This window comes from Hevea brasiliensis, chromosome 4, assembly GCF_030052815.1.
Source record: "Hevea brasiliensis isolate MT/VB/25A 57/8 chromosome 4, ASM3005281v1, whole genome shotgun sequence".
Taxonomy (NCBI): domain Eukaryota; kingdom Viridiplantae; phylum Streptophyta; class Magnoliopsida; order Malpighiales; family Euphorbiaceae; genus Hevea; species Hevea brasiliensis.
Genome location: NC_079496.1, coordinates 103321002 through 103345135, shown reverse-complemented (window position 1 = coordinate 103345135; position 24134 = coordinate 103321002). Strand labels below are relative to the sequence as shown.

Here is a 24134-nt window from a genome sequence, read left to right as displayed (position 1 = left end):
TAATGTTGCTTTTGTTTCACAAATTGAACCTAAATGTTTTGAAGATGCTCAAAATGATGAAAGTTGGATTCTTGCCATGCAAGAAGAACTAAATCAATTTGAGAGAAATAAAGTTTGGAATTTAGTGCCTAAATCAAAAGATCATTCAATTATTGGTACTAAATGGGTTTTTAGAAACAAAATGGATGAAAAAGGCAATTTTGTTAGAAACAAAGCTAGATTAGTGGCTCAAGGCTACAACCAAGAGGAAGGGATTAATTTTGATGAAACCTTTGCTCCGGTTGCTAGAATTGAAGCTATTAGAATGTTGTGTGCCTTTGCATGTTATAAGGACTTTATGCTTTACCAAATGGATGTCAAGAGTGCATTTTTAAATGATTATATTGATGAGGAAGTCTATGTTGCACAACCTCCAGGCTTTGAAAATCATGAGCATCCAAATTATGTTTACAAACTTACTAAAGCCCTATATAGTTTAAAACAAGTTCCTAGAGCATGGTATGAAAGGCTTAGTAAATTCCTTTTACAAAATGATTTTCAAAGAGGCAAAGTAGATACAATACTTTTTGTTAAGAAGCATCATAATGATATGCTTATTGTGCAAATTTATGTTGATGATATAACTTTTGGTGCTACTAACGAATCTCTTTGCAAGAAATTTTCTAAGATTATGCAGAATGAATTTGAAATGAGCATGATGGGTGAGCTCACATTTTTTCTTGGACTTCAAATTAAGCAAATGAAAGATGGCATCTTCATAAATCAATCAAAGTACATCAAGGATATGCTAAAGAAATTTAAAATGGAAGATTTGAAGAGCATGGGCACTCCTATGAGTTCAACAATCAAAATTGACAATGATGAAAAAGGTAAAGAAGTGGATACAAAGCTTTATAGAGGTATGATTGGCTCTCTTTTGTACCTTACTGCATCTAGACCAGACATACACTTTAGTGTTTGCTTGTGTGTAAGATTTCAATCATGTCCAAAAGAATCCCATTTAAGTGCAGTTAAAAGGATCTTTAGATATCTCATTGGCACATACTCAATTGGTTTATGGTATCCAAAATGTGAATCATTTAATCTTGTTGGTTATAGTGATTCTGATTTTGCTAGAAGTAGACTGGATAGAAAAAGTACTTCAGGTACTTGTCAATTTCTTGGTCTTGCACTAGTTTCTTGGCACAGTAAGAAACAAACTTTAGTAGCTTTATCTACAGCTGAGGCAGAATATATAGCTGCTAGTAGTTGTGTTGCTCAAATCTTATGGATGAAACAACAATTGGAAGATTTTGGTTTAAAATATAATCTTGTTCCAATTAGGTGTGACAACACTAGATGAAGGATCAAGCTTATTCGACGACATAACCAATGCCTTATAAATGTCCAATCCCTTCATGGTTGTGAAGAATGCCTTGTTCTGGTTGAGCCTCAGAAATCGTTTTCCTCTTTTGACTACAAAGAGATGTATGGGTGTTTGTGTGCTTTGCAGAGGATCCTTCTTGATGGTGTTTTTTTTTTTTTTTTTTTTTTTTTTTTTTTTTTTTTCTGGTTGCTATTGTTTTTAGGCGATATGGCTCCCTTTGTGTGGACTTTTTTTTGTGATATAATCCCATGCCGTCTCTGTTTTAGCGTTTACAGAGGCTGAGCAAGTCTCTGTGGGTCCATTCCACCAAGTCTCAGGGTTCTTTATTTTGGATTTTCTTTTTCAATTGGGGATTTTGATTGGAGCATTTGTTGTTTAACAGGCCTTAATGTTCATGTTTTGATAGGCCTTAACTTTTTCTATTTGATTTTTCATATCCATAATTGTGATATCTCCTACTTTTTCAATGAAATCTATCTCTATCTTTCATTAAAAAAAAAAAAATTACCTATTTCAATAAAGAAAGTTAGATTCAGATAGGAATACGATGATCATAAAAATCCTAGTTTGGGAAACCATAAGAGGTCCACTCTCATGACTTTAGCTCATGTTTCCACCATTTTTATAACTGCGAAGGCTAATAGGAGTAAAATTCATAACTTTTGTTTAATATGAACTAAAAAACGTGTGCAGTGATAGATCTAGAAAAAAATTTTTTTTGGGGTCAATGTACAAGCAAATTATATAATATATTTTATGCATTAAAAAATAATGCACTTAATATCCATATAAAAAGCAATTTAGTTTTAAATTTATCAATATAAGATCCATATCTTTTGTGGATAAAGATGAATTTACACTATAAACACATAATAATTTACTCAATGTATATGGGTCAATTAATTTTTTATCAATAAAAATACATTCTCCACCAAAAAAAAAAGGTTCAATATTTAAATGAATAAGGAGTAAATTTAAGTAAATATATAAATATATAAAGTATTTAAAAAAAAGATCTATTAATTTCTCTTTTTTTGCAGTGGATTTGTCATTCGGCTGGTGAGCATTATTCGATGCTTGATTTAATAAAATAATTTGAATGAGTTTGACTCGAGTTTAATTTTAAATTTATTTAATAAATAACTCGAATTTGAGTTTATTGATATTGGCTCGATAAGCATCACTAGTTTGCTTATTAATAGATTCATGAGCTCTCGGCTTAGTGGCTAATTAATATTAAGCTCAAGCTTGAGAAAATTCTAAGGAGTCCAGCCGAACTTTAATGAATTCAGGCTCGGTTTAGTTCGTTTACATTTCTATTATTCAGGCCAACCACAACCATCTTCCCAACTGTCCATCCAGGCCCAGCAAGTTTATTGGGCCTAGTCAAAAACTGCCATTAGAGCCCAAAAATCTATACACACCAGGCCTCATCAGTGTCAGTTGCCCAATATTCGCCTCTTTAACAAAACATATCGTCTTTCCCTCCAAAAGGGGCTGATACTGGAAATGATGGGGCTGTTTCGGCTTCGGTTGCACCAACTTTCGACGATGAAACCTTGTTTTTCCTGCACTTTTATGCCCATGGCTTCTTATAGCTCTTTCTCAAACTCTCTCACCGTTTCTCCTCATCTCTCCGCTTATCCAAAACTGATCATCGCCCCCGCGAATTCTCCTTGTTTCCTTCCTTCTTTCCCTGTTGTCCGATCTCGCTTTGTGTGCAAGATGAATGGCTCAGGTGAATTCTTGCTTTGCTCTTATAAGCTTATTTAGCTACCTGAAAACAATCATCGGGTTGCTTTTTCCATTTGGATTAACGAGAAGCTCTTGGGTCTTTTGACTTGAGAAGAGAGAGTGAGGATTTTTTCTTTTGGGAATTTTTACAAACATCTGGTGTGGGAGTTAATTTTAAAAATGTGTTGTTCCTTTCATTATGCAATTGAAGCTTGATGAATTGAATTCTGTGTCTAGAGCAAGGTGATGTTTAAGCAGCTGTGTGTTATTTCTATACTAGATATGATTCGACAGCTCGAACTTGACAAGCCAGAAGAGAGAAGAAAACCAGAGAAACGTGCAAATGGCGTCTTCTGGATTATACTTCTCAATCTTGGAATATATGTTGCAGATCACTTTTTTCAGGTGCTTAAACTATCTTGCTTTCATGCTATTGAACAATTTGATGACTGAATTGATAATTTGTTTTTAACACCTGATCCATCATATATGGAAATTTTAGTTGCAATAAGAGAATCCAGACAATACATTAAAATCACATGAATTAAGGAGTAGTTCCTTTAAATTTGTAATTTCATGTCTGCATTTTGATATGCTGATTTGAGATACATGTAGAGACTTGGAAGTTGTTTTGAGGCTGAATTTTTTTCAGCTATATGGGAATTTCCACTTATGTTAGGGCCTCCATAAGCACAAGTCAATAATAGAGTGTCTGTTTTGAATTTTTGCAAAGGTCCGTGGCATCAAATCTCTGTACTTGTATCACAATTGGCCTGCTTGGTACCAGTTTGTCACAGCAACATTCTGCCACGCTAGCTGGTGAGGTCTTCTTGTTGTCTAAGGTTATGTATATGTCAAACTTCAAATAATTCTGAAACTTTATGTAAATCGTGTATGAATGTAGTCGCCCATTGCTTTCCTAATCTTAGCTTGTATTTGCTTCAGGGAACATCTTTCAAGCAACCTTTTTTTCTTGTACATTTTTGGTGAGGATCATTATTCTTTTTTTTATTAGAGTATGTCTATTGACAAGGATGCTGTCTGAATTATTTAAATGAAGATTAATTGCACTATTATTCACCGACAGGGAAACTTGTTGAAGAAGAGGAGGGAAATTTTGCATTGTGGCTTTCTTATATTCTCACAGGTGTTGGAGCAAACCTTGTTTCATGGTTAGTCTTACCAAGAAATGCAGTTTCTGTAGGAGCTTCTGGTGCTGTCTTCGGATTATTTGCAATTAGTGTCCTTGTAAAGGTATCTGATGTTTTGAAATGCACAAATGTATGTATGAAACTAATATGCGTGAACTTTTTAACCTCCTTTTCTTTATTATAGATAACATGGGACTGGAGAAAGATCCTTGAAGTGCTTATATTGGGCCAGTTTGTTATAGAAAAGGTGAGCACTTACAATACCTTTAGAAAATAGAATTTCCATGGGAATTCCAAATAATAAGAAAAAAGCAAGTTCCTTAGAGTTGTCAGGTGTATGCTGAAAATTGTTCTTCCCACAAAAGATAGAAATGAGAAGTAACATAACATCATCCTATCTGAGTTTTATTTCATGTGTTGGTAGCTCCTTTGAGAAGGCATGAAGTTGAACCTTTGAAACCAGGTCTATGTTCCTAGGTACTCATTTTGGGCGTTACAGGTAATGGAGGCAGCCCAAGCTTCAGCGGCATTGTCAGGCACTTTACGTGGAGGCTACCCTATGCAGAGTGTCAATCATATTGCACATCTATCTGGTGCTCTTATTGGTGTGGTTCTGGTGTGGCTTGTCAGCAGAATTCCCTCTGCTCCAGACCACGAAACATCAAAATTGCATGGCAAATCAGGCAAAATTCGATAAGAGACTTTGAATTTGGTGTGTCTCACAAATGTTCATAAATAGAAGAATTCTATTATATAATTCCTTTCTGATGATAATTTAGATTTGTGGGAGATGTATGGATATTTTGCTGGTGATACAAAATAAGAAATTTACAGTGAGCATGGAAAGGCAACAACTCAGAAATCATATCAACTCCCTTTACTATATACAGCAAATCTGGTGGCAATTTTATTTTGGATGGGAAATGTCAATATGGGTACAAAATTAGGAAAAAAAAAAAAAAGCCCTTTCAGTTCATGAACACCGCTGTACATGACTGTGTGAGCTGATCATGCACGCTATGCTGCCGTGGAGACTGCTTATGCCACATAATTGGTAACCTAGCACCAAATTTACAAGAATGAGAAGACATGGAGTTCGTAGCAAGCCAAGGGTATTCTATTGAGAAGTCAGCATCTCGCAGGATCATGTTACCATTCTTAAGGGTTGCAGTAGACCCTTTCTGATCGCTAGTAACTGTGTTCGGTATCTGTAAGAGATTGGAATATAGAGACACTTGTGTTTTGCTTTGCATAGGTTTCTCTAGGCTTCCAACCAGCATTTCTTCTTCAGCTGTATCTTTTTGACTGGTCATTTCCTTTCTTTTTACTGTGCCAAGCACTCTGTTTGCCTCTTTTGTCAGTGCAATGGCACGCCGGGCTTCTGCAACTAACAGTATGGTCGATCTCTCATGCTCAACCTTCAACGCTCTCATAATCTGGAGGATTTCTTCTGAATTCCATGGCTGCTTGGCTTTACTAACCCTTTGTTTGGATGCTTAATTGTCTAGGAGAAATGGCGATAAATTAAAAAAAAAAAAATGAAAGAGAAAAAAAAAAAAAAGAAGAAATTAAATTTCTTTTTATTAAAATAGAAGAAAAATAGAATTTATTTTCTAATAGAATTTTTCTTCTAATAGAATTACTTAATTGCCATGAGTTTGTGATTTTGTTATTATATGATGTTAGGGGTACATAAATAATTTTAATATAAATAATATTTAATTCTCTTTATTTCTCTTTATTTTGAATATTAATTTCTTTTCATTAATATAAATAGTATCCACTTCTGTTTGTCATCCAAAGAAATTACATTTCTTTTTTCTTTTTCCGTTCTCTCAATTTCTCTCAGTCCAAGTAAAGGGTAAATCCACAAATTAATGTCTCAAAAGTTTTTCAAATTAGCAGAAATTCCATATTCACGCATCTTGGCAAAGACAATAATTGCATATTCCAATCTGCCCGCACTGCACCATCTACTGATTTCAGTTGTGAAAACAACAACATTTGGTTGGAATCCTGATTTAATCATGGTTGTCATGAGTTCTTCAGCTTTCTCAGGTTCTTGGCACGTACCTAACCTTCAGCAAGGATGTTGTACGCATGTGCATCAGGTTCCATGCCAGCCTTCGCCGTATCCTCAAAGATTTCCCTGCTCTTCTCCATAAATCCTGCTGTGCTTCATGCGTTCATTATCGTACTGAAATGTTATAACATCTGGTGTGACGTTGTATTCTCCCATCAGCTTGAGAACCTGAAATGATAATATAGCATCATTGCCTTCTCAGAAGAAATAAATTGTCTAGGCAAAGATCAAATATTGTTCTTTTGCTATCCTGTGTTTGAGACCATTTTTGAGTTCCATTAGGTAATCTCTTGCTCCCTTACTTTTCTTTGCAAATGAATGCTTTTTATGATTTCACAAGAAAAAAGTTAAAAGATCACTGCTCAAATAATAATAATGATAATAATAATAATTTCTCACAGTATTATGCATAATCTATATAACTAGTAACTTTTTGATGAACAGCAAATAGTATATTCGTGGACAAATGATGGCATTGAACACCTTGACACAGGTAAAAATTTAAAAGCTCAAATTGTAATTAGAAAACAGTCATAACAGTTACCAATTATTGTCTTTAAATGTAATCGGTAAACACTATCGCACAAAGAAGAATATGAAAACTGAATATTAAGCAAGGTTCAGCGCTCACCTCGTCAACCTCATCTCTATCCATAATGTCTACAAAGCCTTTGATTGGTGAATTAAGAACAACTCGATTAGGATGCACCCCCAAGTTCCTTCATCCTGTACACAAATCTCAATACCTCCTTTGTTCTTCCTTATTTATAGTATCCACTTACAATCATGCCGCAAGTTCGATCATTGGGCTGCAACCCATTATCATCTCTTCAGCCAGATTTGTCTCTCCTTTCTGATTATAAGCTGTTGCTATTGTGTTGTAAGTAACTACGTCAGGTTGCATCCTGGAAGCTATCATCTTATGCACCACATTCCATGCCTCTGCAATGTTCTTCTTGTTACACTACACTGACAAGAACATTGTAAGTGCTGAGATTGGGTGTCACATTTCCCCTTAGGGACTTAAGTTCTAGCAGTTTCAGAGATCCTTCAGGTTTACCAGAAATGCTGTACCACTTGATTGAAGTGTTATAATGCGAGACTGCTAGTGGTGGGTTTCATTCCATTCTCTTTCATCTTCCAAAAGTTTTCCATGTCTTCCTCCATGCTCCCAGATTCAGAAAAAGCATTTATAACGGCATTAAAAAAAATATTGAATCAAGCTTCATTCCATTTTCTTCCACATGTGAGATGAGTACGGAGTTGAAACGCTTCTGCATGTTCAAGGCAGCCAATATTATTGTGTGTTAAAGATGGTTTGTGACCTCCTTCAATTAAACTATCAAAAACGGATTCTGCTTCCTGGGGCTTTCTTTTCTCTATCAGAATGTTCATTAGTTTTGTCCATAATCTCCCAGTTCTGCAACCATCTTTGGTCATGCAGAACATGCAACTGCCTGTATTTTGTACTCTGTAGACTTTAAAGTTGGAGGCAATTGATTATTATAATCTGGATTATTCTCCTGAGAAAATAAGGAAAAAAATTGAACCAATACAGACTATTTCAAAATTTATCATTAATAGCTCATACAAAACTATTGATCAGTGGGACAATTTGGGCCACGTGCAATGACTCAAATCAATAATGTATCCAACTTCAATTTTCAATTATTAAAAAACCTTAGGATATTAGGTATCATCTCTGGTCAGCGTGAGATTAAAACCAAATTAAAAGCAGGGGCGCATAGCACTTCTTCTTCAGGTCTGCATAACTCCTCTTGCGATGCGATGAAAGGGGTTAAAAAAAAATGCCCCTGCTTGTAATTTGGTGCCCTCGATTAGCCTCACCTGCTATGCTTGGCGGCTAGATATGTCTGGGTGAGTTCACCCGCTTCTAAGAGTTTGAGGCACCATCTTCACTGCTCGGCATTGTTATGATCAAGTTAGCTATGTTGTATAGGGGTAAATGTTTGGCAACTGATCGGGCATTTATGGTATCCGATTTGGGAGGGGTCCAGATAATGGGTAATGGTCGAGTTCCACTTTTGCATGGTGAGTCTCATTATCTGATTTGTTTATATAAATAATCAATTAAATATAAAAATATATATTTTTAATAATATATATATATATATTTTTTAAATAAATAGAATTTAAATAATTTATACAATTATTAAATTTTAAAATATAAATTATAAAGAAAAATATTTTTAATGTAGAATATTAATTAAAATATATAAAATTAAATGGATTTAGGTATTTTTCGGGTAATAATAATTGGATTTGAAACGGACTCGAGCAGTTAAGGATAAATTTTAATTGGGTTTGGGATGGATTCAGATAGTATGAATATTAATTGAGTTCGGATTTAAATAGGGTTATTTTCGCTAATATCCTATCCGTTGTCATCCCTAATAATGCATTAACAAGATGAGTGTGATAGAAATGCAAATGTTAAGATGGATAGCTAGTATTACAATAACGATAAGATTAAGAATGACCACATTTGCTAGAGATTGCATATAGCACACAATGGGATAAAAGAGGGTTGATTAAGATGGGTTGTGTTATGACTAATAAGGTGAATAAGGGGTTGTGATTGCATGTGCTAGTAATAAAATAGTTAGTGTGGTTTGTGTTAGTTATTTGAAGAACTAAAAGTTGTTAGGGAAGTTGTATTTGGAGGAAACAATTATTGGAAGGGCCGGTAACTATATATATAACAGCTATTGTGACTAAAGAGGGCATTCTAAAAAATATCAAGAATCTATTTAATTTCTCTCTCATTCACTCTATTCTATTCTTCCTAAAACTCTATTTCTTTCTCTGTTCTACTTCTATTCTTTTTGTCACTTGAGATCCTGCAGCTAGAGTTCCTATTGCATAATAATTTGGTAATGTCTAACATAAAGTTTCGAATGCGCCAATATGGAAGTGTAATAAGTTAGTGGTGAAAGAAGTGAGAAGGGAAATTACATGGTTGGAAGTAGTATCAAAACATTTACAATTTTTAGATATTGATTTGGAATTAGTTTCAAATAGAATTGAACATAAAAGAGTCCATATTGTCGACCCTAACTAGTTTGGGATTAAGATTTAGTTGTTGATGAATAGACTTGTAAGTCCCTTCAAGATTATTTAACTCTTTTCAACAATCTTCCAATGCTCATAAGCTAAAGAGGTTGGTTTCATCTTCTCATGCCATAACTCAAAGCTTCTCACCTTTGAAGATAGTTGAAAATGGAGGGAAAAACACTACTTGATGAAGCCATGCTTCATCCTGAACAAAAAAGCCATGCATGATTTTGAAAGAGGTCCTTCAAAGACCACTTGGGCTTTGATACTCTAAACTTAACATAACAAAAGAGAAAAGTTGGAGAATAGAGAAAAACTCAAATTTCATTAATCAAATAATGAAAAATATAAACAAAAAATAGACTTTTTTTTTTTTTTCTTTTCTTCTTTATTTTTGTCACAATCTCTTCCTCTCTTATAGATACTCCCTTTTATAGGAATATCATATGATGCTCTTCACTAGTCAACAAGCAAATTACCTAACACAAGACAAATTTTCTACGAATCTTGCTACAAACAAGGAGAACCTATTACATATTGGAGTAGTTATAGTAGTTAGCAAGTGGAATCTTGCTACAAACAAGGAGAACCTATTACATATTGGAGTAGTTATAGTAGTTAGCAAGTGGCAGGGGTGGGTAGTTTGAATTAACTATAACAGCATGGGTTGTAATAGTAGAATGGATTATATAAATACAACTAAAATGCTTGATGTAGGGATATTCTAGAACTAATATCAATACAAACTACCTCTTTTCTCACTACTTTTGTTCCTCCTTTTCTTTATTTCCTTAATTTCTCTCTCTCTCTCTCTCTCTCTCTCTCTCTCTCTTGCTATGATTAAAAACTTGATCACATGCTAATGGTACCAAAGCTTGTTTCCAAGTGGGTTTGAGTTGAAGAATTACTCATCTAAGTCATACCCATGCCAAAATCAAGTTTCTTTATGCTATTCTCTCTCTCTCTTCTTTCAATTTAAATTCTTCTTTCTTCTTCTCTGAGATTTATTTCCTTTCTTCCATCTTATTTTTTTTTTCTTCTTTCTTGAAATTTCTTCCTTTTCTTTCCTCTATCTTTTCCTTCTCTTCTCTTTCTATTCGTTTTGTTCCTTTTCAAATTCCACATCAAAGCTCTGTAATGAAATCCATATTTCTCTCTTTATATTTCTTTCTTCATTTTCTATTTTCTCCTTTCCCAAGAACCTTGAAATTAGGGTTTCTTTGTTTAATTCTAGAAACCACTCTTCCTTCCTTAATTTTTGTTTCCTTGAAATTCTTCCATGCTTTTCTTGAAATTCTTCTCTATTCTTAATCTTTCTTCAATCCTTTCTTTTCTTTTGTTCTTTCTCCTTCTTGCAACTCATTCTCTTCTATTTCATCCCTTCAATTTCTTTTGGTTTCTGTATAAGTACCAGTTATTAGCTCTAAAGCTTTGTTAGGAGTTTTTACTATAATTCTTCATTCTTCCTTTTTGATTCTTTGTCCTTAACTGCCTTAAATTTCTACCCTTCTACCATCAGACCATGGAACTATAAAATATTACTCTAGGTATGCTTGAATGATCAAAAGATGGTAAAAGAAAAGGGACAATTCTGAGAACTCAATTCAGGAAGAAACAAAATTCCAAGGTTTTGAATTAGAATTGAATGTTTAAATTCAAGAAACTGAGAATTCTTGGAATAATGGTGGTGAAATGGGATTGCTAATTCACAAAAAGGAGACAGGGGATTTTGATGTTAAGGAGGAAATTGACATTCTTGATGATTCAACATTTCTTCGTGATGATTGAGAGAAGGAAGAGGTTGATATTGTTGGTGATAGAGAAGAGGAAAAGGTTGATATTATTATTGGTGATATTATTAATTCTAGGATTAAAGATGTTGATGAAAAGAATTTTGAAAAAAAATTTAGAATCTTTTAAGCATTTAAGTGCTGTGAAGGAAGAGCACAATTTCTATGATGGCCTTCAACATATAACTAAGAAGGATGAGATTCGTGTTGCTAAAGTTTAAGGAATAGAATGTGGTGTTATTTAATTGCCTTCCTAATATATGGAAAACTGTTGTTGTCACAATAAAACCTTGATGGTCATTCCAATTTTTTTGGAACAATGGGGATGAATTGAGTTTACCAATTCAAGATGAACATGATTATAAGTTCTATTCTTGTGTTTTCCGAATTTCCATGGAAGATAAATGGGAGAAATCAACAAGGCTAAAGAAGAAATTAATTTTAAGGTTAATTGGACAAAAAACACTAAACTTTTTCTTCAATTTACAATTTTATCCTAATGTTTTAATTTTTGTTTTGGTATCCTAACATTTAAAATTGGGTGTAATTGTATCCAATTTCTAAAATTAAACTTGCAATCGAATACAAAAGCCAAACGTTTGTGATAATTTGTAATTATATCCAAACATTCTAATTTTGGATTGTAAAATCTAAACCTTTGAGAATTATAGCTAAAGCTCAAAATTAATTTAGAAAAATTTAAATTTTATTTACTAAACTTGCAGCTATAGTAACCAATTGCCCTAAACTTTAAATTTTATTACCTAAATCTATAGAAATCCATTTTTATATGTTTTAAATGAGTTGATACTATTCTTTTGATTGATGTGGTAATAATTTTTAAAACAATCAATCACTTACAAAATCTTTCTAGGGCGTTTGGTTACCTTAGTTGTAAGTTTAGTATATTTGGTTATCATAATTATAATTTTGATAGACAAAATTTAAATTTCTCCAAATTAATTTTAGGCTTTGGCGATAATTGCACCTAATCTCAAAGGTTATGATTAATTTTATCTAAAATTAGAAGGTTTAGCTATAATTGCAAATTACTAGAAATGTTTTCGCTTTTATATCCAATTGCAAATTTGATTTTAGAAATTGGATACTGTTGTTCCAAAATAGTCCAAGAGGTAGGTGAATTGGACTTAAACAATTTTTCAGCCCTTGCTTATAGTCTAATAAAAAATTATGACTTTGTTCAACTAGTTGCTCCTTTATATATAGTGAAAGTGATATGTGTTTCAATAATGTGTCCCTAAATTGCAATTCAAGCTTCAATCGATATTTATAGCAATTTTTGACATAACATGCATCACAAAATATTCAACTAATTTCTCAGCCTACTCAATATATCTTTAAGTATATCAACTCAATCTATTCAATCAACATTCAATATAATGCATAGAAATTAAATTACACAAAAATAATGAGATTAAGGTTAGAGAAATCAAACACAATGATTTTTATAGTGGTTCGGCTTAACTAGCCTACATCCACTCTCTCAAAGAACCTTCTTTGAGTCTTCTCTCCACTATTTGCTCTTTTAAAGGCAAGAGACCAAAAGCCCTTTACAACTTTTTCAACACCAAGCTTTTACCAAGGTCGCTTGTGTAACGGTCGAGGGCTTCAACGACTAGAGGAATTGTCCGCTTTGGCCATAAGCCTCACGGTTTTGTCCCATTTGTGGAATGGAGAACTTCCCAGGAGGTCACCTATCCTAGGATTTCTCTCAAGCGAGCACGCTTAACCCTGGAGTTCTTCCAACTCTCCAGGCCATTCCACCAAAAGGCGCCTCTAGTGATTAGTTCCCCCATTTTTTATATCATTACTCTTTGAACCCAAGACCATCTTTGTGCTTTGTCGATGTGGGATTTGCCTAAGGGACCTTTAAATTCTGCCCTAAGTTCAATTTTTTCATTTCTTCAATTATTCCCTCTAACCAACCTCAATTCACATTTAATAGTAACCATGTTTTGGTCATAACTTGAGCTACACAGCTCCGAATTAGGCGATTCAAAAAGGAAAATAAAGTTAAGACCTAAATGAACAATTTTCATGAAGAACACCTCACCAAATTATGATCGAAACTAGGTAAAAATTGGGGCGCCAAGCTGTCCCAAAACCAAAATATTCTAAAATTTGCAAAGCTAACTTGGGATGCATTAGACATACATGTAATGAGTTCTTGGCAGCAATTGAGATTGGTATTGAGGTATTTTATTTGTGTATTTTCAGTAGAAAAAGAAGTTGAAACGGACAAGGAGAAGTATGTAACACGAAAGGAGAATTATTGAAGGTTTGTGCACAACTAACCTTTTCTTCATTTTTAAACTAGTAAATTGCTTGGAATGTGTTAAATTGAATGAGTTTATTTTGAACAAGTTTACTTTGACTGAAATATAGTTTTTCTCTTACATTTAAGAAATTTGGGTGTTGCCACCTTTATATGGATATTATGAAGAAATATTGAGGAAAATTTAGTGTAAATATAAAAAGAAAAGAAAGGAAATAAAATTGTAAGTTTTATGACATTTTTGACACAATTAAAATTTTTAATTGAAATAAACTAATATTGGGAATAAATATATATAAAAGATAAGATGAATTAAAAAGCCATTTCTTCCCTTTCTTTCCCATTTAGTTACCACCCACTCTCTCTCCTTCTCTCTTTCTTTCTTTCTTCTTCTTCCTTCTTTCTCCATTGATATCCATTCTCAAAACTCAATTCCTTGCTTTTCCTCCATGGATTTTTCATCTAATTGGTAGAGAGTATCAAATTAATCTTTGATTTAGAGATTAAAAGTAAGGGGAAACAAGAGATTAGAAGAAAATTGAAGATTTGGGAAGAAAGGTCCCTTAGGCAAATCCCACATCGGCAAAGCACGGGGATGGTCTTGGATTCAAAAAGTAATGATATAGAAAATGGGGGAACTAATAACTAGAGGCGCCTTTTGGTGGAATGGCCTGGAGAGTTGGAAGAACTCCAGGGTTAAGCGTGCTCGCTTGAGAGAAATCCTAGGATGGGTGACCTCCTGGGAAGTTCTCTATTCCATCAATGGTACAAAACTGTGAGGCTTATGGCCAAAACGAACAATTCCTCTAGTCATTGGAGCCCCTGCCCATTACAATTGATATCAGAGTCGCTCGCGTGTCCTCTTGGGCGATGGTGGGGTAAACCTCAGCGAGGACGCTGAGTCCCGAAAGGGGGGGGGGGGGAGAAAGGTCCCTTAGGAAAATCCCACAGCGGCAAAGCACAGAGATGGTCTTGGGTTCAAAAAGTAATGATATAGAAAGTGGGAGAACTAATCACTAGAGGTGCCTTTTGGTGAAATGGCCTGGAGAGTTGGAAGAACTCCAGGGTTAAGCGTGGTCGCTTGAGAGAAATCCTAGGATGGGTGACCTCCTAGGAAGTTCTCCATTTCACCAATGGGACAAAATCGTGAGGCTTATGGCCAAAGTGGACAATTCCTCTAGTCGTTGGAGCCCCCGACCATTACAGCTTGAACCCTTGACAAATGCTATCTTAAGCACTCACACTCTCAAGCTTCAATAGGTGCTTGTACAACCTCTCTTAAATATAATTGATATCAGAGTCGCTCGCGTGTCCTCTTGGGCGATGGTGGGGTAAACCTCAGTGAGGACACTGAGTCCCGAAAGGGGGGGGGGGGGGGGAGAAAGGTCCCTTAGGCAAATCCCACATCGGCAAAGCACAGAGATGGTCTTGGGTTCAAAAAGTAATGATATAGAAAATGGGAGAACTAATCACTAGAGGTGCCTTTTGGTGAAATGGCCTAGAGAGTTGGAAGAACTCCAGGGTTAAGTGTGGTCGCTTGAGAGAAATCCTAGGATGGGTGACCTCTTAGGAAGTTCTCCATTTCACCAATGGGACAAAACCGTGAGGCTTATGGCCAAAGCAGACAATTCCTCTAGTCGTTGGAGCCCCCGACCATTATAGCTTGAACCCTTGACAAATGCTATCTTAAGCACTCACACTCTCAAGCTTCAATAGGTGCTTGTACAACCTCTCTTAAATGCAATTTAATGTTTTGACACTCACTCTCACTCAATACAAATGAAACTATAAAGAAGAGATGAGTTGATTTGCCAATGGTAGCCCAAACACTTTAAAAGCTCTTGAATGAAAGCAATAAATGAAAAATCAAGATTGGAGTGCAATTGTAAGCTTTTATCAAGTGTAAAATGAAGTAAAGAAGGTGTATTTATTGTTCCAAATCATTTTAAATTGTTTGAAACCTTTTTGGAATGTTATATACTCTGTTCTAGTCAAAATAGCCGTTATTTTGTCTTTTTGTACGAAGTTGAGCAACTCTGATTATTTAACAAACTAATAAAATTTTTGGTGACAGTTGTAAACTAGTTAGCAAACTAATATTTTAGCAAACATATTACCAAACTAATATTTTAGCAAACAAGTTAGCAAACTAATTTACCAGATGCCTATTTCTAATTATAATCTTTAAAAATCTAATTTAGACCTTAAAAAAATATATATTCCAATAGCAATATCCAAGGTCATGATGAGAGAAAATTTTATAAAGTAATTGAAAGAAAAATTAATTTTGAGCTCCATTTGACTAAAACTTTCATCTATTCTTTTTACACAAGTCCTAAGACTCAATTTCTAACTCTATGACTTTCATACATTTACTTTGAGTTTTAGCGTTCATAATCTTGTTCTTTCTCAACTTTGATTCATCTTGAGATGCCTTTTAGTGCTCTTCCTCCTTTGATGCAACCTCAAAGATTCTTCATGAATAAGAGAAAGAATCTACACATCACTTAAAATTGAGTTAGATAGATTCTATTTGAGTTTTGTTATCATCAAAATCAATGCTCATTTTGAGCTACACGAGGTCAACAATCTCTCCCATTTTGATGATGACAAAACTCAATTGAATCATCTGTCACACCTTACACCTCTGTAAGGCATAACATGATCCCGTAGTATACCTAATGAATTACCAAACTTCGTCTATTGATATTTCATTAAATACACTACAAGAGATTTTAAACCTTTTCTTATTTCTTTTTACAGTGGTGAGCACTTTTGACAGGTGTTAAATTTTTTTTTTTTAACTGAAGTGAAACCAAATAACAAATCTGAAGTATCAGTAATTTCTGTAAAAAATTTGACAGAGTGCCGTTTGTATTTTGAATAAAACAGTTCTTCAAAAACCTGTAAAAAATCACTTCCAATATATTTGTTCAATCCCAAATGCCAATATGGCTCAACACAAATCAATTTTCTCAAAATTTGTCAAACTCAATTCAACATCAATTTCCAGTAGTTCCAAAAGCTGAGATAAGAGAAATATATTACAATATTTTTACAGGCCAAAATAATTTATAACTTTAGTTTACAACTGCTCAAGACCAAGTACAATATATACATGTAGTGCACAAACATTACAACAAAAATTACAAGGAGGTGGTATACTCAATATACCCGGTAAAATCCTAAAAGTGTAGTACAAGCAGCCTACTCTGTTATTCTGTCTGTCTGTCTACCTGCGATAGCAATGAAAAAGCTATCGCTGAGCCAATATCTCAGTGGTGCACAACATTCAGAAAATGCAATTTAAAACCATAAACCATAAATTATGTAAACTGTGGATACTTAAAATCATAGTTAAATTCAAAAGACAGAAAATATCATAAAAAATTAAATTCCATTTCACAATGTCTCAATAAATATCAATAAATCACACACATAGCTTAATCATATTTTCAAAGTCCAATTCATCCCAAAAGCCAGTGGCTAATGAGGAATAACTTAACTAGCTAGCAATTAAATGAGTACTCATCCTATTCGTCCTCAACTGACACACACCTTAATACTTCAGCCAGAGAGGGAATTCAAAGCCAATTCGTCCCACTAGACAAGCTAGCGAGGAATTTAATCAAATATACATGATAGCTGTGGTTTCAAACCATTTGCAATATTTTTCAAGCATTAAGTATCCATCAAATTTCATTCAAACAATTTTTCACAATTTAAACAATAACATACAAATTGTCATAATTCATTTCAATTGAAAATTTAAAAGAAATAACTGTTGTGCACAAACCTCTGATGAGTAGCCTCTTGGCCTTGACTCAGTGGTTCTTTCCCCTTCCCTGAGTCTTTGCTAACTGAAACACATAATTTAAAGTGTTTCAGTACTCAGTTAAATTGTTTCTAACAATAAGATTCAATAATTAAATTTATTTAATACTATTGCTTTTATTAGTTAACCTATAATGTTGACCTTTGATGCACTCTAGGGGAATAAATTTTAATGTTACCAATATATCACATTTTATAGTCCTTTAGTGTTGGTATATGTTACCAATTTCATTTTCAAGTGTATTGCATTTTATTGTAATTTATCGGATTTTGGTATGCTGTTTTGACCTAGTCGGATGACCTAATTCCCTTAGTTTCTAGGTTCTGGTTAGAATTACAAACTTGTAGGTCTATGTCTTATTGAACTTTTGCCACAAATTTTAGGTCATTTGGAGTTTACTAGACCAAGTTATGGTCATTTTACCAATGCTGGATGGGTTGCACTAAAATGGCAAACTTAGGTCATTTTTAGGTTACTTCTAATTCTAGCAGTTTTTATACCCAAACTTGTACAAGCATTTTGACTTGCTTATGGTCATTTCTGGGTTTTTTTATCTCTACAAAAGATGTAGCCCTATGTCTAAGCTTTCCATCGGTATAAATTTTAGATCATGTGAACCTGTTTTGAGTGAGTTATGGCCAAAACACTAATTGCTGTTCAAATGGTCAATTTTCAGGTTTGCAATGTCACCAATCCGCATTTAGTCAATTTTCATGTCACTTTCTGAATAGAATTTAGGTAGGCTTCCAACATGAAAGTTAGCACATTTTGTGCTTAGTTTCATGTCCAATTGGCCTCAAACCAATTGGAGTCACACAAGTCCATTTATAGCCTAAAACACATACTGCCCTTAACACATTTTTGAGGCATCAACTAATCACACATTCAACTAACCATACTTTACTTCCTAAACCTAATTTTGCATTTGTATCATACCACAACCATTTATTACTTTACATTATAGTCACTTAAGGCAGAATATAACCAATTTACAATGCACCAATTACACTTCCAATTCACAATATCCAATTCTAAACAACATATACACATAACACTCCTAACATTTACATATAACTTCCATCATCCATTATACAAATTGCCCCTACATCATCACTACCAGAATTTATCAATAAGTTTCATGATATCATACATAATTTCATGGGTTTAAAGGCTACCTAAAAATGACAGTTTACTTAGGTATTGAATTTCCCTGACAAACCTTAATTTCAATTGCTTAATTCACACATACACATAAAATACATTGGCTAAAACATCTTATAACATTAATCAACTTGATTTCCCATCAATTACATGTAAAAGCAAGCTAAACACTTTGAACTTCCATGGCTGCCAAAAATGGAACATCACCCTAATTCATCAAGCCTCAACATTTCTTCCATAAATCAACTCACCATAACACCCACACAAACTTTAATGAAGAAAGGGAGAGGAAATGAGCACTTACTTAATTTGAAGCTTATTAAAAACTCATCAAAACCCTTCCTTCTTGCTGCCAATCTCTTTACCAAGTTGTGTAGGTAAGCTTTAATGAAGAAGTTGAGGTGAAATGAGGGCTTGAATGGAGGTGCATGTGGCTTGCGTGAGGTTTGGTTATGGAGCTTTAATGGTGGTTCATTCGGCTGTTTGTTAAGAGGTTGAAGATGAAGTGGTTTCTGCCCCAAAATATGCTATATTATATTTCCACTAATCCCCTTAGTGGAGAAATAACCATAGTTAATGATATTATAATCAAAGTTTCACAATTTTTCAAATTTGCCACCATTTCTTTCACTATTAATATAATGTACCATAATTTAATTTTTTTATGACATTTTCAAAGTTTAATATTATTTATTTTTAATGAAAATTTAAGTCAAAAGGAAACTCTTGGTGTCAAATGACCAAAATGCCCCTCTTCGAGTTGTGTTTCTAATTTTTCGATAACACCAATTTTTGCCGGTTTCTCGATTTCTCATTTTTCTTTGTACTAATTAATTAATTTTTCTTTGACATTTTCAATGTCAATTATACCTCAATAGACGTTTATTTAAGTCTTAAAAATATTTCCCAAGGTTTCCCGCAGTCCAGGGCTAGTCAACGGTCCACACCGCAACTTCCCGGTGCGGTCACCCATCGCTACGGTTTTTGGCTTGTTTAACTTAGTTACATTTCATTGCTCTTATTTTTCCTTTGTTTTTCTTGTATTTTCCTCTATTGCATTTCATTATTTCATGTCTCCTCATTACTATTTAAGAGTAGTTCTAGGCATTCTAGCTGTCCAGACAGACACTAGTCATCGGAACAGTAAAATATACTACCAAACATAGGGGTGTTACATCATCAATAAAAAATAAATAAAAGTGTGCGTAAGTTTATGTATAACCAAGCATATTAGTATGCGGAAATTACTCCCCCTAAATGTATGCACACAAGTTTAAAAAATAAAAGTATTAATAGCTATACAAAACTCCCCCTGAATTTATGCTATAAGAAACACAGATTCAATATGCAAAAAGTTAAACTTAATAGTTTGCACACATAAGCCACAATAGTTTGCATACACACTTCTAAAACATAAGCATACTTCCATTTTCAAAATATAAGCACGCATCCATTTTTCCAAAACAAAAGCACACATCCATTCCATTCTCCCCCTTTTTGTCAAAGGAAACAGGAGATATTAATCCAAAAAGAACAAAGTAAGCACAAACTGAAAATCAGTAAGGTAAACAGTAGCAAACTGAAAAATCATTCAACAACAGTAGTAAACATATTAGTAAACTAAAAAAAAGATCATTTTCTAAACATTAAGTCTTTTGCTCATTCGAATAGCTTTGGAAGGCACCATTTTGTTCTTAGAGGGTTTAGCAGCAGTTGGCTAAGAAACTTGGTCAGCCAAAGGTTCATGCTCCTGTGACTCATCCTCATCAGATGGGGTTTGAAGGGCAGCAACCAGAGTCTGGTATGGATTGGACACCATAGACTTAACTCTTTTCTTGCTCTTCTTAGCCTGAGATGCTTCAGCTGCAGAAGGTTTAGGTGGAGCACTCCCCTGCTGATCCTTTAGAGAGTCTTCCTTCTTCTGTGTAGACTCAACTACAGGTGCTCCAATTTGTTCACTCTCAATTTCAATAGTAGGTTCAGCTGCAGGTTCTACAACCTATTCACTTTCATGCTCTACAGTAGCAGTAGACTCACCAAGCCCAGTACCTCCACACTCAACATTACCATGATAAAAAACATGATCATCATGAGTAGAAGGGTCACCTATAGGTACATCAGTCTCAGCTTTGATTGCAAAATCAGTTTCCTGTGCCTGCTTAAGATCTGTAATCTGTCTTTAACTCTTCATTTTGAGTAAGTAAATGACTTACTTTGTAATCAACAATATCCACAAATTTTCTCAGAAGTTCAATAGACTGATTTGATGTACTGAATTTTCATTAATAAATGTTCTTAGCCCTTGAAGCTCACTCATAATCTCACTTTGGGAATCTGAATCAACTTTAGCTTTAGAAGATCCACCTTTTTCAAAACGTTTCTTTCTTCCATCAGTATCAGAATGAATTTCTCTAAGCACAATTAAATCTGCCCTAGAACTCTCCTTAGAGACATTTATCTCCAATTCTCTAAATAAGGCAGTTAAGAGGTGTGCATAGGGTAATTTACCAATCACATAAGCTTTACACATATTCTTGAAAATCAGATATGCCAAATTCATTCTTACTCTGTTAACAATATGCCACATGATGCACATATCCAAGTAACTCAAATATCCATAGCTGCCAGATTTAGGACAAAATATATAATTCAGCATACTGTGAATAATCTTAATGTGCTGAAAGGCTTTAGTGCTAGTGGAATTTTCACTAGTGGCAGTGTTGGCAGGAAAAACTTCACTTTCAAATTTAGTCAAATTAAAACCTGGAACTCTAGCAACATCTCTATGAGCAGAGATTCTATCTCCATCATTCGGCAATTTTAAGACTTTAGCAATCAATTCAACAGAAATGTCATATGCTCTGTCATTCAAAGAAACCTCAAATCTGTCTTCTTCATCAACCACTTTTAAAGTTTTATAGAATTCTTGGACTAGTCTAGGGTAGTAAACATCAGTGCATTCACAAACATTCATCCATTCTTGAAATTCAAAGAGTTCCTTAAATTGAAAATCAACCTGATCAAAATTATCCCATTTAATGAACTTATAGTCTAGAAGCGCTTTGTCAATAACAGAGCCCGATGATTTTGAAGCACCCTTTTTGCGTTGAATGTCAATCCCACACACTTTCCTTCCCTTTTTCTTTTTTGGTGTCGTCACCGCAGGTTCGACTTCCTTAGATGGGTCAGAGGATACACTGTTAGACTCAGTTATTGGTGTTTTCCTCTTTTCTTTCAATTTCTTCTTTAATGCGGCAATAGGGAGTTCTTTAGATGAAGAAGAGGATGGTGAGGCTACAGCAGCAGGGGTTTTTCGTTTGGTGTGAACCATAGATGGTGAACCAGAGGTGATGAAGAATTGGGAATTTAAAATGGGTTCTGGCGCAGTGAGGAATGAATGAGGGATTAGAGTTTTAAGTGATGATAAGAGAGTGAGATAGGTGCTTTGATGAAAATGGGTCGGTGTTAATGACAAAAAATTGGTAAGAGTAGTACCATGAATCAATGCAGAGGAGAGAGAGACTAGGGTATGGCGAGAGAGAAAAAAAAATTGATAGGTAAAGGTTTCGTGTAGCAGTGGGTAAGATTGATTTTTCTTGAATCTCGCACTTTCGCTCTTCTAATTTGTTTTATTTGAATTTTATTTTTATTTTAAATGTATATATATATATATATATATATATATATATATATATATATATATATATATATATATATATATCTCTGACACAGCGAAGAAAATATGAATGGGTAAGTGCATTGATTGGCATGCAGAAAGTTCAAAACACAATCACTTTTGAGCTTAAAATTTGAACAGTACACGATACAGCAAACTAATTTAGGCACGCAATAGTAGCATACAACTTAGTAAACTAATTTCACGAGTACAAAAATAAGTTAGCTACTGTTATTTTAAAGTTTTCTTAGCAAATTTATATCATAGCAAATTACTCACACATTAGATAATATGCAGATATATTAAATCTATATGAATTGAATTTCAAGCAAGTGGTTCACCATGCTAATTTCCCTTCTAATTTTGCAAAAAGTTTCCTCATTGAGTGATTTTGTAAAAATATCTGCAAGTTGATTTTCAGAAGTAACAAAGTCAATTTTGATATCTCCATTTTGAACATGATCTCTAATAAAATGATGTCTGATCTCAATATGTTTTGTTCTTGAATGTTGGACTAGATTTTTGATCAAGTTTATGGCACTTGTGTTGTCACACCTAATTGGAACAAGATTATATTTTAAACCAAAATCTTCCAATTGTTGTTTCATCCATAAAATTTGAGCAACACAACTACCAGCAGCTATATATTCAGCCTTAACTGTAGATAGAGCCACTGAAGTTTGTTTCTTACTGTGCCAAGAAACTAGTGCAAAACCAAGAAATTGACAGGTACTTAAAGTACTTTTTCTATCCAATCTACTTCCTGCAAAATCTGAATCACTATAACCTACAAGATTGAATGATTTACATTTTGGATACCATAAACCAATTGAGTGTGTGCCAGTGAGGTATTTGAAGATTCTTTTAACTGCACTTAAATGGGATTCTTTTGGACATAATTGAAATCTTGTACATAAGCAAACACTAAAATGTATGTCTAGTCTAGATGCAGTAAGATACAAAAGAGAGCCAATCATAGTTCTATAAAGCCTTGTATCTACTTCTTTACCTTTTTCATCATTGTCCATTTTAATTGTTGAACTCATAGGAGTGCCCATGCTCTTCAAATCTTCCATTTTAAATTTCTTCAACATATCCTTGATGTACTTTGATTGATTTATGAAGATGCCATCTTTCATTTGCTTAATTTGAAGTCCAAGGAAGAATGTGTGCTCCCCTATTATGCTCATCTCAAATTCATTCTGCATAATCTTAGAAAATTTCTTGCAAAAAGATTCTTTAGTAGAACCAAAAATTATATCATCAACATATATTTGCACAATGAGCATATCATTATGATGTTTCTTAACAAAAAGTGTTGTGTCTACTTTGCCTTTTTGGAAATCATTTTGTAAAAGGAATTTACTAAGCCTTTCATACCATGCTCTAAGAGCTTGTTTTGAACCATATAAAGATTTAGTAAGTTTATAAATATGATTTGGATGCTCATGATTTTTAAAGCCCGGAGGTTGTGCAACATACACTTCCTCATTAATATAACCATTTAAAAATGCACTCTTGACATCCATTTGATAAAGCATAAAATCTTTGTAACATGCAAAGGCACACAACATTCTAATAGCTTCAATTCTAGCAACCAGAGCAAAGGTTTCATCAAAATCAATACCTTCCTCTTGGTTGTAGCCTTGAGCCACTAGTCTAGCTTTGTTTCTAACAACATTACCTTTTCCATCCATTTTGTTTCTGAAAACCCATTTAGTACCAATAATTGAATGATTTTTGGGTTTAGGCACCAAATTCCAAACTTTGTTTCTCTCAAATTGACTGAGTTCTTCTTGCATGGCAAGAATCCAACTTTCATCATTTTGAGCTTCTTCAAAACATTTAGGTTCAATTTGTGAAACAAAAGCAACACTACCAAAATATCTTCTCAATTGTGCTTTAGTTATCATCCTTTGAGATGGATCATCAATGATGTCTTCTTGGGGATGATTTCTATGGAATCT

At 34.0% G+C, this 24134-nt stretch overlaps 1 protein-coding gene and 1 pseudogene across 2 annotated transcripts; one reads left to right on the top strand and one right to left on the bottom strand.

The window, feature by feature from the left end:
* The first annotated feature begins 2824 nt into the window (after positions 1–2824).
* LOC110646167 (rhomboid-like protein 11, chloroplastic) lies at positions 2825–5116 on the top strand. Of its 2 annotated transcripts, none has more exons than XM_021799523.2 (7): positions 2825–3104; positions 3381–3505; positions 3834–3919; positions 4046–4086; positions 4188–4354; positions 4436–4498; positions 4729–5116. In XM_021799523.2, the coding sequence occupies exons 1-7, from the start codon at positions 2876–2878 to the stop codon at positions 4984–4986; spliced, it is 969 nt and encodes a 322-aa protein (XP_021655215.2). In that variant the 5' UTR covers positions 2825–2875; the 3' UTR covers positions 4987–5116. The 2 variants fall into 2 exon arrangements, with proteins under 2 accessions (XP_021655215.2, XP_021655216.2); XM_021799524.2 differs by having other exon boundaries at positions 2828–3104; positions 4751–5116.
* A 103-nt stretch (positions 5117–5219) lies between these two features.
* LOC110646168 (pentatricopeptide repeat-containing protein At5g25630-like) lies at positions 5220–21822 on the bottom strand (annotated as a pseudogene).
* Between the last annotated feature and the right edge of the window lie 2312 nt (positions 21823–24134).

Excerpts from the sequence above, each read along its gene's own strand:
- LOC110646167 (XM_021799523.2), top strand. The coding sequence starts at position 2,876 with ATGATGGGGCTGTTTCGGCTTCGGTTGCACCAACTTTCGACGATGAAA. Across the intron at positions 3,506-3,833 it reads TTGCAGATCACTTTTTTCAG|GTCCGTGGCATCAAATCTCT; the intron begins GTGCTTAAACTA and ends ATTTTTGCAAAG. Across the intron at positions 4,355-4,435 it reads CAATTAGTGTCCTTGTAAAG|ATAACATGGGACTGGAGAAA; the intron begins GTATCTGATGTT and ends TCTTTATTATAG.